Source organism: Hyperolius riggenbachi, chromosome 6 (assembly GCF_040937935.1).
Source record: "Hyperolius riggenbachi isolate aHypRig1 chromosome 6, aHypRig1.pri, whole genome shotgun sequence".
In the NCBI taxonomy this organism is placed as follows: Eukaryota; Metazoa; Chordata; class Amphibia; order Anura; family Hyperoliidae; genus Hyperolius; species Hyperolius riggenbachi.
In genome coordinates this window covers 151,725,248-151,740,247 of record NC_090651.1, presented here as the reverse complement: position 1 = coordinate 151,740,247, position 15,000 = coordinate 151,725,248, and the positions used below count along the sequence as shown (strand labels likewise).

The window sequence follows — 15,000 nt, the reverse complement described above, 5'->3', positions numbered from 1 at the left end:
TCTTTTATTGGTCGGATGAAATATGCTAATTTTTTGAGATAGGAAATTTGGGTTTTCATGAGCTGTATGCCAAAATCATTAATATTAAAACAATAAAAGGCTTGAACTACTTCAGTTGTGTGTATTTGAATCTAAAATATATGAAAGTCTAATGTTTATCAGTACATTACAGAAAATAATGAACTTTATCACAATATGCTAATTTTTTTAGAAGATCCTGTATATATAGAGAGAGAGAGAGAGAGAGAGAGAGAGAGAGAGAGAGAGAGAGAGAGAGAGAGATACATACATACATACATACATACATACATACATACATACATACATACATACATACATACATACATACACCGTATTTTTCGGCATATGAGACACACTTTTTCTTCCCCAAAACAGGGGGTGGGGAAATTGGGTGCGTCTTGTATGCCAAATGCACCAAAAAAAGTTGCAGAGTGCGCAGGGAAGCGCTTACCCATCTTGCCGCAATGCTCCTCTTCCCCTCACTTCAGCCGCGATCATCTTCACCTCCTCAGGCGCAGTTCTCGGATGCCACCTCCGCCGCCAGGTCCTCTGCTCCTGTGAAGGGGGAAAAGAAAAGCATTAGTGGCATTGTCCCCCTCTCCTGCCGCGATCCGCTCGGCGCTGCCACTCACGGAAAGGTGTAGTATTCATGTCATTGTAGTGCAGCTTAGTGTTAGTATAGTACAGTGTAGTGTAGTGAAGCTGTGTGTTATGTCAGTGCATTGTAGTGTAGTATAGTGTAGCAGTGTTCTCCCCAGAATTTTTTTTAGCCGGGTGGCATGAAAAAGTAGCCGGGTGGGGAAGTAAGGGCCTTTTCCCACTAGAAAGCGCAATCGCGATGTGATCACACAACCTACAATTTCCACTACCCATGACTGTGGCATATAGCCACCGGGAACTGAGCGTGATTGCAATGTGGAAAAAAAACGTTTGCTAGTGGGAAATGAGCACTGCGATTTACATGTTATCGCGTTGCTCATTGGGGGAGGGGAGTTAGATTTACAGGTAGTCCCTGGTTAATGAACGAGATAGGGACTGTAGGCTCGTTCTTAACCTGAATCCGTCCTTAAAGGGGAACTGAAGAGAGAGGTATATGGAGGCTGTCATGTTTATTTCCTTTTAGACAATACCAGTTGCCTGGCAGCCCTGCTGATCCTCTGCCTCTAATACTATTAGCCATAGCCCCTGAACAAGCATGCAGCAGATCAGGTGTTTCAGTGGTTCAGACTTATAAGTCTGATCTGACAAGACTAGCTGCATGCTTGTTTCTGGTTTTAATCAGATACTACTGCAGAGAAATAGACCAGCAGGGCTGCCAGGCAACTGGTATTGATTAAAAGGAAATAAACAGGACAGCCTCCATATACCTCTCTCTTCAGTTCCCCTTTAAGTCGGGACGCTGTGCCATTTCTGTCCCCTGTGCTTCCAGTGTCCCCCCTCTGTATCATCTCTGCCCCCTCTGTGTCTCCTTGTGCCCCCTAATGCAGAGTATGTGCAGCAGAAGCCACTGCAAGTCTCACCTCTTCCATGGCGGCTCCGGGGTAATCAGCGGCGTCCTCTCTCCCGTCACCATTCATCCACTCTTTTTGATTGCGTCATTACGTGACGCTACTAGTGAAGCCGCCGGGAGGAACATTGAGGGGAGAGAGGATGCCGCTGATTGGCCCGGAGCCGCCATGGAAAGAAGTGAGACTTGTTGCGCCTTCCGCTGCGCATACTCTGCATTAGAAAAAGGGGCACAAGAGGTAGTCCCCGGGTTGCATGACGTCATCGTGGCGGGCATTCGTATTGGCGGGTCGTTACCAACAGTTGGCTGTTGGTAACCCGGGGACTACCTGTACTTAGCTGGGGCTTCTTCCAGCAATCTATCAGGTCCCTTGCTGTAGTTCCAATCTGCTCCAGTGTGTTGCTGTCCTCTCCGAAAGATCCCCGACTCTGGCTGTGGGCACGTCTGCACCTCTTTCAGTCGTGCTCCAGAGGCCAGGATTATTCTTTGCTTGCGCAGTTCACACATAATTAAACTACATAAACGCAGAATGCTCCAGACTACATGAGCATGAGAGAGGTGCACAGATGAGACCTTGCATGCACAGTAGCCTGCAACCAGCTGTGGTTGGAGATCTTTTGGAGGGGACAGCAGCAACCTGGATGGTAGTGTAGCCACAGAAAGGGACCAGATAAGACTGCTATCTGGTCCCCCCCCCCCCCCAGAGACTGTCTGTTTTAGAGAACAATACTTAGGTTGGCACTTTTTTATATTCTTGACACTTTCTTTGCCTGGATACACACTTCTCCCCATTAACTTCCCACATTCTTTTAGCGGACTCTTTGAAATACGGAGAAGTGATTTACACTCTGCTCCATGTTTGTTTATGTAGGTTAAATTACCTGGCTGCCTGGTGACCAGTGAGCCTGAAAGAGTTAGAGGTCTTCTGCAGTACGGGTGTGCTGGAGTGACTTGTATCAGTGACTTAGTTGTCACTGTGTAATGTCACGCTGCCGTGCACACTGCCCATACATTCTACGTGTAGAGCAAAGATGATTTCTCCTCTCGGGTGTAACGGCTGCTGCTGCTAGTACTGGCTGGATGAAGTTGTGAGGGGCGGGGAGCACTCGGCTGCCTCTCTGTTTTTACTGGCTGGAGGGAGGAACCAATGGGTAGGAGGGAGGGAAAGGAAGAGCCTTCAGCTACCTGGGACCTAACGCACGCATATAATAAAATGTCTCTGGACAGACGCCTGGCTAATTAAGCCACCTGGGCGGCCGCTGATTTTACCCGGGCGGCACGCCCTGCTAATATGCCCTGGGGAGAACAATGGTGTAGTGAAGGGTATTGCAGTGGTGTGTTGTGTTAGTGTAGTGTAGCATCGTGTAGTGAAGTGTATTAATGTGTTGTGGTAGTGTAGTGTATTGCTGTGTAGCTTAGTTGTTAGGGCAGCAGGGATTAGTGTAGTGTAGATAGAGTAGCTTAGAGGAAGTTTTAGGGGGTAAAAGGTCCATAAGACGCCCCTGCAGTGTAGACGCACCTAGGTTTAGTTTAATTTTTTCCCCCTTATTTTGCCCTCTAAACCAAGGTGCGTCTTATATGCCGGAGCGTCTTACTGTATATGCCGAAAAATACGGTACCACAATAAAGAGATAAATACAAGTCAATATTAGAGAAAATAAAGGTGGGTCAAGAATAGCCAAAAAAAGGAAATTGAAGAAGAGTCAACAGGATCACCTGTATCGCATGAAGTGGGTCTAATGCCAACACATCAAGCATTTACAGGCTTGGTGCCCATTACTGCACGCCACTCAATAGTTTTATTTGCCTCACTTAGCAAAATGCATGTTGTCTGGTGAAGCAGGACTCTGGCTTTCATTCTGTTTATATCAGAAAAAGGAGAGAGAAGAGAACGCCTCTATGGTGCAATAACTGTTTGCAAATCGCAAAAGAAATGGAGGTACAAGATAGCATAAATTTGCAAGCGTACCTCACATGCTCAATTTTCCACTCCTCGGACGTCGACCATGGCCAGTGGGGAACATCAATAGGGCTGATCGGAACAGCTGAATTCCGATTTCGTCGAAATTTCGTGTACCGCATGCGAAAACCGAGTTTCGTGTTCCGAATTTTCATTTTCCGAGTGCATTTCTATTGAATTAAATAGTGTTAACTCCTGCGGTTAATTGTAAAGCCCCCGTACATGCTATCATCACCAAATTTGGCATGTTTGTTAAGCAGATGAGTAGGAACATGGTAAAAAAAATTTTTGTGAAAAGAGCTTATAGTTTTTGAGCAAATCGATTTCAAAGTTTCATAAGAAAAATGTTTTTTAAACTGTGTAAAATGACACTGCTGCAGAGCAGGTTACTGCATTCCAAGTTCTGTATACATATTGTATACATTTCATGAAAACAGACAGCGTGGGGTCCCCCCTCCCAAGCCTCTTTAACCCCTTGTCCCCCATGCAGGCTGGGATAGCCAGAATGCGGAGTCCCGGCCACGTGGGGCTTCGCACCCTGAGCTATACCAGCCCGCATGGTCCATGGTATGGGGGGCTCTGGAGGAGAGGGGCGGCCAACCTCCCCCTCTCCCCCAGAGCCCTTGTCCAATCCATGGACAAGAGGCTCTTCCCCACCTCCGGTGCCCCAGGAGGAGGTGGGGGCCGCCGACGTCCTGGGGGATTCATGGTGCCATCCGGGGTTCCCCTTTAACAAGCGGACCCCGGAAGCCGCCCCCTCCCCAGGAGAAATGAGTATAGGGGTACACGGTACCCCTTACCCATTTCAGCAGAGTTAAAAAAAGAAATAAAAACACGACAACGAAAAAAGTCCTTTATTGTTCTAAATTAACCAGGGATACTTACCTTGCAATAATCTCACGCCAGTAACCTCAGGAGTGGTCCCACGCCAGTATCCTCTTATGACATCCCACCTCCCTCCCACACTGGCGAACTCCCACCACTGAATGGTCACAGTCAGCCTCTGCATCTGTATAGCAGAGGCTGAGAACACGAAAATTTTGCCTTTAAAACAAGAAATTTCGGCAAACAGTGATGCAATCAAAATGGCCACTGGGAAATCCCCGATCGCTGGAGGCCACACTAGAGTGGCGAAACCAGTGATTTTTCACATAGATGGTGGGTCCAGGTGACCAGAGCAGGAGGTGCCCTAATCCCCTGGACCCACCCATTCATGTGAAATAACGCGTATTCTGACACTCTGAGGTGGCCTCCGGGGAACAGGGATTCCCCAGCAGCCATTTTGTTTATGACACTGTTTGCCGAAAATTCTTGTTTTAGCAAACAATTTTCGTGTTTCTAGCTTATGCAATACAGATTGCAGAGGCTGTCTACAGCCATTCATCCCCAGGAGTTCTGCAGGATCGGCAGGTGCGCGGGACCTCCTAAGAGAATAGAGGGGGGCACAGCGCAGGTAGGTGGGAAAGTGGGCACAGAGCGGCCGGGAGGGGGGAAGCCTCCCCTCCCTCACCTAGGGCCCCCCCTTGCGCACCCCCCCCCCACCTCCAGAATTCCAGCCAGCCAGCAGAACGGCTTACCGAGAGCGATAGCTCTGTGTGCCGCTGGTCTGGTATTCTGCACTGACACTGTCCAATCACGCTCTCGCAGTACTTCCTGTGAGAGCGTAATTGGACAATGGAATGCAGGAGACCAGACCAGCAGCGGCACACAGAGCTCTTCTCTCGGTAAGTGATTCCCGCTCGCTGCCAAGTTTCCAAGTTTAGGTAGGCAGGTATATAGGTGTCCCCAGTATAGATATACCCAGGTCTATAGGTGTCCCCAGTTTAGGTAGGCAGGTCACCAGTTAGTGGGGGCCCCCATGCTGGAAGGAGGGGCAGTGGGCACAGAGTGGCAGGGAGGAGTGGAAGCCTTCCCCCCCCTCCCTCACCTAGGGTCCCCCTTCCGTGCTCCCCCTACAAAATTGCAGCCAGCAGCGGCAGCGAGCGGGAATCACTTACCGAGAGAAGAGCTCTGTGTGCCGCTGCTGGTCTGGTCTCCTGCATTGCATTGTCCAATTACGCTCTCACAGGAAGTACTGCGAGAGCGTGATTGGACAGTGTCAGTGCAGAATACCAGACCAGTGGCACACAGAGCTATCGCTCTCTTTAAGCCGTTCCGCTGGCTGGCTGAAATTCTGGAGGTGGGGGGAGTGCGCAAGGGGGGGCCCTAGGTGAGGGATTGGAGGCTTCCCCCCCTCCCGGCCGCTCTGTGCCCACTTTCCCACCTTCCTGCGCTGTGCCCCCCTCTATCCTCTTAGGAGGTCCCGCGCACCTGCCGATCCTGCAGAACTCCTGGGGATGAATGGCTGTAGACAGCCTCTGCAATCTGTATTGCATAAACTAGAAACACGAAAATTGTTTGCTGAAACAAGAATTTTCGGCAAACAGTGTCATAAACAAAATGGCTGCTGGGGAATCCCCGTTCCCCGGAGGCCACCTCAGAGTGTCAGAATACGCGTTATTTCACATGAATGGGTGGGTCCAGGGGATTAGGGCACCTCCTGCTCTGGTCACCTGGACCCACCATCTATGTGAAAAATCACTGGTTTCGCCACTCTAGTGTGGCCTCCAGCGATCGGGGATTTCCCAGTGGCCATTTTGATTGCATCACTATTTGCCGAAATTTCTTGTTTTAAAGGCAAAATTTTCGTGTTCTCAGCCTCTGCTATACAGATGCAGAGGCTGACTGTGACCATTCAGTGGTGGCAGTTCGTCAGTGTGGGAGGGTGGTGGGATGTCATAAGAGGATACTGGCGTGGGACCACTCCTGAGGTTACTGGCGTGAGATTATCGCAAGGGAAGTATCCCTGGTTAATTTAGAACAATAAAGGACTTTTTTCGTTGTCGTGTTTTTATTTCTTTTTTTAACTCTGCTGAAATGGGTAAGGGGTACCGTGTACCCCTATACTCATTTCTCCTGGGGAGGGGGCGGCTTCCGGGGTCCGCTTGTTAAAGGGGAACCCCGGATGGCACCATGAACCCCCCAGGACGTCGGCGGCCCCCACCTCCTCCTGGGGCACCGGAGGTGGGGAAGAGCCCCTTGTCCATGGATTGGACAAGGGCTCTGGGGGAGAGGGGGAGGTTGGCCACCCCTCTCCTCCAGAGCCCCCCCATACCATGGACCATGCGGGCTGGTATAGCTCAGGGTGCGAAGCCCCACGTGGCCGGGGCTCCGCATTCTGGCTATCCCAGCCTGCATTGGGGACAAGGGGTTAAGGAGGCTTGGGAGGGGGGACCCCACGCTGTCTGTTTTCATGAAACAAACTCAGGCCAAAAAAGAAGCAGAATTATAGACGAGTTCATAAGGGGCAAGATTGACATTGGCTTTATCCAAGAAACTTACTTTAGGCTGGAAAAATGCCTATTTTCCTTGATAAAAGATATGGCGAATGGATTACCAACAATAATAGCACCAAAAAAACTTGCGGTGTAGCCATTGTCATAAATTCAAAACTTGATTTCCACACAGAACAGGTTTATAAAGATAAGGAAGCCAGAATATTGATTGTGGTAGGGAGGATAAGGGGGATACAGGTCACGCTGGCAAATGTATATGCTCCCAATAAGGGACAGGCAAACTTTATGAGTGAATTTATTGCAAAAGTTACATGTATGGCAAAAGGCGTAATATTAATGGGAGGCGATTTTAACATAGTACTAGAACCAGAACTAGATTGCTCCAAGGGAACCAGCTATATTTCACAAAGAAAATTATCCACTCTTAAGAAAACAATCCAATCCCACAAGCTTGTTGACATTTGGCGAATAAAAAACTTAAATGAAAAAGACTATACCTACTACTCCCCTGTACACAAAAGCTATTCAAGAATAGACTACTGGCTCTTACCTCAATCACATATACTTGCAGTAACAGAAGCTAGTATAGGAAACTTCACCTTCTCAGATCATGCTCCAGTTCTGTTAACACTTACACTACACAAGAATAATATTCAAGGTACTCGTTGGAGATTAGATACTAGGCTACTAGAAGATGAAGAGGTCAGAAACCAGGTTAGAACTAGTCTAAAAGAATATCTGGAATTTAATAATACTCGGGAACATTCAGCAGTAACTATTTGGGATACAATGAAATGTGTAATTAGGGGTGTATTAATTGGTATAAAAAGCAGAAGGAATAGAGAAAAAAGAGAAAAAATTTCAAAATTATTGGCGGACTTGGAGAAGGCAGAGAGAGAGCATAAAAATGACCCCTCTTATGAGTTAGTAAACCATGTACACAAAATCCGAAATGAGCTAAATCAATAATGAGTGCGGAATAGAGCATCTTAGACTCAGAAATAGGTTCAAAAAAGGGAGAAATAAACCGGGGAAAACGTTAGCAGAATTACTGGGAAAAAAAAGCCAGTCAAGGTACATAGAAAAAATAGAGGATAATAAAGGAAACCTTATATGCGATCAGGAAGGAATTGGTTTGGTCTTCACAGAATTTTATAAAAATCTTTATAACCTAAATACGGATCTAATGGCACCAAAGACCTTCTTAGAAGAGGTTAATCTCCCTATAGTAAAACCAGAGGATAAAGAAGCTCTAGAGAAGCCAGTCTCTAAAATAGAATTTTTGGAAGCAGCTGGGAAAATGTCTAAGGGGAAGAGCCCAGGGCCTGACGGCTTCAGTGCTGAATTCTATAGACACTTTGCAGAGGAACTGTCCCCCCTCTTCTGCAGAATGGTCAATGAGGAAGGGAAAGAAATAACTTTCTCTAAGAACTCAAACACGGCTTTCATTACTCTGTTACCAAAAGAAGGAAAAGGAGCACAAGACTGTGCAAAATATAGACCCATATCTTTAATAAATTCTGACATTAAAATATACTCCCGTATTTTATCTGACAGGTTAGGGAAGATCACAGACCAGATTCTGGGAAAGCAACAAGCTGGTTTTAGGATAGACAGACATCTGCAAGAAAATATATACACCGCCATTAATATTATACATAAATGTAAAAATAAGAAGGAAGAAACAGTGATGATAGCAATCGACGCTGAGAAAGCGTTCGATCGTATCTCCAGAGAATTTATCTTTACATGCCTAGAAAAGTATGGCCTGGGGAAATCATTTATTGATAGGATTAAGAATCTATACAAAAACCAAAATGCCCAAGTCATAACCAATTCTCATATAGGAAACGTGTTTCCTATATCTAATGGGGTAAGACAGGGCTGTCCCCTGTCACCAGGACTTTTCAACATATGCCTTGAGCCTCTGATTCAAAAGATTCACAATGAAGGTTTAATAAAGGGAATACAGACAGGGGAAGAGGATATAAAAATCCTGGCATATGCAGATGACATACTACTGACATTAAGAGAACCTATAACTTCACTGCAAAAATGTCAGGAGATTATGGATAAATTTGGAGCCTGTTCAGATTTCAAAATAAATAAAGAAAAAAGCATAATCTTAGATTTAGGCTGTTCGACCGAAACTAAGGAAAAAATTAAAGATCTTAGTAATTTCAGATTGAAACATGTGGTTAAATATCTAGGTATCCATCTAAGTCAAGAAATAAACAATCTGTTTGTTCTGAATTTTAAGAATATGATTAAGGAAAGCAAGGGAAAATTGAATGGGTGGGACCGTCCATATTTTAGCCCTTTGGGAAGGGTGGCCATTATAAAAATGTTAATACTGCCAAAAATTTTGTTTGTTATGCAGTGCCTCCCTATTATCCTTCCTAGCACATGGTTTAAAGACTGGCATAGGCTGTTCCAAGAATTCATCTGGGCAAAATCCAACCGTAGGATTAGTTACAAAACCATTAGTAGAGACAAAAAAAGAGGAGGTGTGTCTGCTCCGGATATTTTGGATTACTATAAAAGCATACTACTATCTAGAGTTTTAGACTGGAAAATAGAAATATCTTCAAAAATAAGAAATAAAGTTTGGCCCCTACTAGAAAAGGAGGAAATTGACCTGGAGATGGTTTTTTCCTGGCACCCGACAAATATAAATAATCTGATTCACTCTACGACTCACCCTCTCATAAAGCCTACATTAAAAACCTTATATGCTTTAATTATACAGTGGCAGAAAAAGACAGGGCTCTCCCCCTTCACCACTTTGAGGGATAATCCAGATTTCCCACCCGCATCCACCCCTCGCTGGCTTGTAGTTAACAGCCTTGCACAGGACACACGTGTCCTGCATATGCTGGGAAATGAGGAGTTAAAGATCTCTGGTGTGTTGAACGAACCTAAAAATATAGAAGCATGGTGGCAGAAACAAGTCAAAAGCTACTTAAACAAGAATAAGCCCATTAGGAGAGAACTTAATGATATAGAGAAACTCCTCTTTTTCTGTAAAAGACCTCCAAAAACAATATCCGTATTGCATGACTTTTTGGCACTCTCAAAATATGATGAACCTCCACCATATTGTAATAAATGGGAAATAATGTTAAATACCCCCCTTGGAAAAAAATGGCCCCAAATCTGGTCTAACATCTGGAAGATTCCTGACAGTGACTTACAAATGCTTCAATATAAAATAATAGTAAGGTGGTATTTTACACCTGCACGGGCAGGGAAGCTGTCTAGCTCAACTGATATTAAATGCTGGAGATGTGGATTGGGACATGGTACGGAGGTTCACATGTGGTGGGATTGTCCAATAGCCGAAAGTCTTTGGAGAGAATTTATCCAATTTGGTAGGAGTGTTATAGACCATAGCTTTTGCATTTCTGCCACCACTGCTATACTGGGTATAACAGACCAAGAAGAAAACAGGGAGAGCAGATTTTTGAAGGAAATAGGCACTTTAGTGGTTAAAAACATATTAGCGAAATATTGGAAAAGCTCAGAAGCCCCAGTCTTTTCTGAATGGCTTATGAGAATGGAAGTGCTGTGTGAAAGCCCAGGGGTGGATGTGGATGAGATAGTTTCAAATCAACTCATAGCTATGAGAGAAATTTGGAGGGCGCTGAAACCCTAGAGAGGAGAGAGGAAAAATCAAAAGAGGGAGACCGAAGAGTAGCGTAGTGTATGTGTGTATATGACTGTGATCTAAGTTTGAATGAAAAGTTGAATGTAGAATGCATGGGTTGTGGATGTGTATCAGTTGGAATTGGCAAAAAAATAAGTGTGTGGTGCTGCTCGTGAAGAATAATAAAGAAAAGAGCCAATGATGCAAAGTTTTACGTATACCTTGATGGTATAAAAGGGCGAGGACTCAATGCATGATGCCTGGGGTGTCAGTATTTGAGTGGTTTCAGCTGAGGCTAAAAAAAATAAAAAAAAAAAAAAATGTATGCAATATGTATACAGAACTCAGAATGCAGTAACCTGCTCTGCAGCAGTGTCATTTTACACAGTTTAAAAATAATTTTTCCTATGAAACTTTAAAATCGTTTATTTCAAAAACTATAAGCTCTTTTCACAAAATTTTTTTTTACCATGTTCCTACTCATCTGCTTAATATACATGCCAAATTTGGTGATGATAGCATGTAAGGGGGCTTCACAATTCACCACGGAATTTAGCACAATTGACTTCAATGTAAACACGAATTCGGTACTCGGAATTGCAGAATTTTCGAGTTTCGAGTGCTTACTCGGAACTGCCAAATTCCAATGGCAAACTCGAAATTCGGAATCCGAGAGCTCAGCCCTAAACATCAACAAGGGTACGTGGTAGGTCTGGAGTCCAGGCAAACTCCATGTGGCGGGTGATAATGACACGCTTTGACACACCAGTGTGCCTTTGTCAACTCCTTTCTTTCCTCCTTTCATTGTCTGACATCGGCTTTGGAGAACTGATTCCGTTTGGACATAATATCCTTTAGTCCTGGTTGTAACACACAGTGCACATTTATTTGTCTATTGTGTCATTCTGTTTAACAAGTATTTACTCTTGATACAGAATATGTGCTGGTGTTTGATAAATGTGTGAAATAAATCACATTTCTTTTCTTCCAGTGTATGTTATCATTGCATAACTTAGGATTTTGTTCTTTCAGCATGTCCTGACAACCTCATCACCAAGTTAAAATTGTGCGCCCCTAAAACAATAAAGAAGTGCAAGGAAGTCAATATTTCCTTTTTCCCCAAAGAGTCGCAGGTAACTGTTTCTTGTTCCCAGTTTCTTTACATAATGTCTTATTAAGCCAAGAGAAATGGCTGCTCCTGAGCTTTTATAAAGCAGTGGGTAGTGTTCTTTTTCAAGCTCTGATAAGAGAAGTACCTACAACACAATGAAAAATCTTTAAAGGGAACTTAAAGCGAGAAGTATATGGAGGTTCCATATAAACAATATCAGTTGCTTGGCAGCCCTGCTGGTCAATTTGGCTGCAGTAGTATCTGAATTACACCAGAAATAAGCATGCAACTAATCATGTCAGAAACTCCTTAGCTGCTCCATGTTTTTTCAGGGTCTATGGCTTTGGCAGAGAATCAGCAAGATAGCCAGGCAACTGGTATTGCTTAAAAGGAAATAAATATGGCAGCCTCCATATACCTCTCTCTTCAGGTTCAGGTTCCCAGACATTGGGTTACAGGCTCACAGTGACAGAGCATCCTCAGTCCATAAAGGGGTTCTGTGGTGGGCTTTGAAAAGAAAAAACGGACACTTACCTGGGGCTCATACCAGGCCCCCTGCAGCTATCATGAGCCTGCGCCATCCTGTACGATCTGCAGTTCCCCGCCACTGTCACCAATCAATTATTCGTCTAACTAGACAAATACAACTGCGGCCGCATGCGGACTCGCTCCCTTTTCCCCCAAAGCACTTCAAAAGACTAAATCAGACCTCCCTGTCTAGGGTTTCTAAATACAGTGATCTGACAACTGCATCCCAGTGTCCTCTCTATTCCATACTGCCAGATGTAATCAAGGGTGATGACCTCTCCTGTTCTAAAAAAAAAAATCTAGGAGGTAGATGTAGGGGGCATAGCTTCTTATGACAGAGGGAGGGTCAATTGTTTTATTATCATATTATCTATAGATGATAAAACCAGTGACGTAGCTAAGGCACAATGGGCCCTTGTGCAGGTTTTACATTGGGCCCCTCTTATATAGAACAATTGATATGGCGCACCCAAAATCTGCCAAGGACAACCACAGTGTCTGAGGTTCAAGAAGAGGATGGGGAACAGTTTAATGATTACCTCTATTCAAAGCATCTATAGAAGTGATCATTACCAGCACAGGACCAAGAGCTGTGTTTGAAAGAGGGCTCCTCTGGCCACAAACCTCTGCTGCCCCTATTGCTATGCCACTTGATAAAAGCTTCACCCTTATTGCCAGAATCCCTTTTCCAACATTTGTAAGCCTGTTTCCTGTCTACTTCTTAGCTCTTTTTGATAGGTAGGAGATGACCTCTCTTGCCAGTATGGCACATGCCATGGTCACATCTGTCTCTGGACATCCTTGTAAGGAGTGCAAATATTTAACTTTTCTCATGTGCATTGGTGCAGCTTTATAGTATGGACAATGAAGAGATTCTGCTCTTTGTTTTGCCATATTAGGTCCATGGACTGTGTGAATACCTTTAGAGCAGGAGTAGGGAACCTACGGCTCAGGAGCCAGATGTGACTCTTTTGATGACTACATCTGGCTCAAAGACAAATCAGTAGGGGTTGGTGTGGAAGCGCAAATAACATTTTCAAAGTAGGCATGCTACTGCTGTAGCATTCATTACTCACTTACTCACACTCCCCCCAAAACTAACAGCTGCTCAAATTGTCCCACTCTGAACCCTGTCAGGTCCAGTGGCTCTGTAGGACGAGATATCCACAATTTGGCCCAATGGGCTGCCTGTCAAGTGACAGGCAGCCCATTGGGTCAATCAAAGTGCGGGGATCTTGTCCTACAAAGTGAATCAACCCCCAAGTCAGCTGGCTAATTGTACAAGCTGTTAGTTGGTATTTCTCCTGTCTGACTCTCAGGGAAATTGCTGATGTTGCTGAAACCCAAGAGAAGCTGAAGACGTGTCTGACACTTCTGCTGCCTGGCAGATCAACTGTATACACATCATCATGGCAACAGGGACGTTGAGCCCTACTGTCCAAGTTTGAAACATATTGTATGGCTCTCATAGAATTACATTTTAAATTATATGGCGTTTATGGCTCTCTCAGACAAAAAGGTTCCTGACCTCTGCTTTAGAGAGTATAAAACTATCATAAAGAAATATTAATTAAATAAAAGCACATGGAGCTGAATATTTTGTGGGTACAGATCTGTGGATTTAAACACCTTCGTTTTTCCTGATTGGCAGAGTTACAAATTGAATGATTACAGATGAGTACCTTGGTATTTCTTTAGCACAACTTGTTCTCTTAAAGGTGTTCCTGCTAAATATTCCTGATGCTTTTCACATGCTGTACAGTCCCGATAAGGCTGTGGATAAAGAATCTGCAATGCAAGCCATCGCTCAGCAAATAGTGACTTTATGTGCAACACTTGATGAGAACCCTGGAGTCCGCTATAAGAGGTAGTTGTGTGCTGATTTTAGCTATGACTTCTGCTTGAACCAATTTGAGACTGAGGCCCATATGCAATTAACTTTTTCTCCTGAGTGATATTTTCAAATGTGCCCATAAAATGCATGTTAAACCACCAGCGAGCAAGAAAACACCCACAATAATTTTGATAGTATTTCTTCAGCTACTTTTTGGTACTTTTTTCAATTGCAGTGATGAAAAATTATGTTATATTAAAGATGAAAAATTATTTCCTAGGAGAAAAAGATAATTGCATATGGGGGCGAGTGTGGTGGCAAAGCCCCACAGCAGGCCTCTTTCCCTTTTTTTTCTGTGATACTAAAGACACTCTTGATGGTCTTCTGCTGCTAAATCCCATCCTTTGCAAAATCCATCTTGTGTGTTGAGATATGCTTTGTGATACACCTTCATTGAATTTAGCTTTAATTTGTCATGTTGCCCTTCTGTTGTTGCGGACTATGCATGCTACTCACCTTTCACCTCTCTCAGCCTTTTTTGACCACAATAGTCCTTATCGCTTGAAGGTTTGTTTTTTTTTTGTTTTTTTCTCAGCTGCCACTCTCTAAACACCAAAGATGCTGTTGGGCAAGAAAATCCTAAGACTTGTATTTTCAGTGATGCTAGTACCAGCTCTTCTTGCACTGATGAGCATCTCTTATTCAAAGTCACTTAATTCTTTTGTTTTACCCATTTTAACATTCACTTCTATAATAACTATGTCATGCAAAGCTGAGTGTTCCTTATATAAGCAACTCCGCAGTGTTATGCCACTCTTTGTCACTTGAAATGGTTTACTTTCAAATAAGAGATGTCTCTAATTTATTGCCCACTCTGTGTATGTTATTCATTGGTCAGTTTTTTTAAAATGTTAAAATCAATCTGAAAAAATACAATAACATTTCTTTAGCGCTTTTCTCCCATAGGACTCAAAGCGCTTAGGCTCTCTCAGATTCAGTAGTTGGTAGTAGGTTGAAGTATTCATACAACAAAAGTTATATTTCAGCAAATACCAAAC

The 15,000-nt window shown here is 44.1% G+C and overlaps 1 protein-coding gene across 1 annotated transcript in view; it reads left to right on the top strand.

Moving 5' to 3' along the window:
- Nucleotides 1–15,000, top strand: part of STXBP3 (syntaxin binding protein 3) — a 48,126-nt gene that overhangs the window by 31,520 nt on the left and 1,606 nt on the right. Inside the window, exons 6-7 of the mRNA XM_068242103.1 lie at nt 11,502–11,602; nt 13,827–13,975. Coding sequence (XP_068098204.1) covers nt 11,502–11,602; nt 13,827–13,975 — 250 coding nt within the window. The remainder of the gene's footprint in view (nt 1–11,501; nt 11,603–13,826; nt 13,976–15,000) is intronic.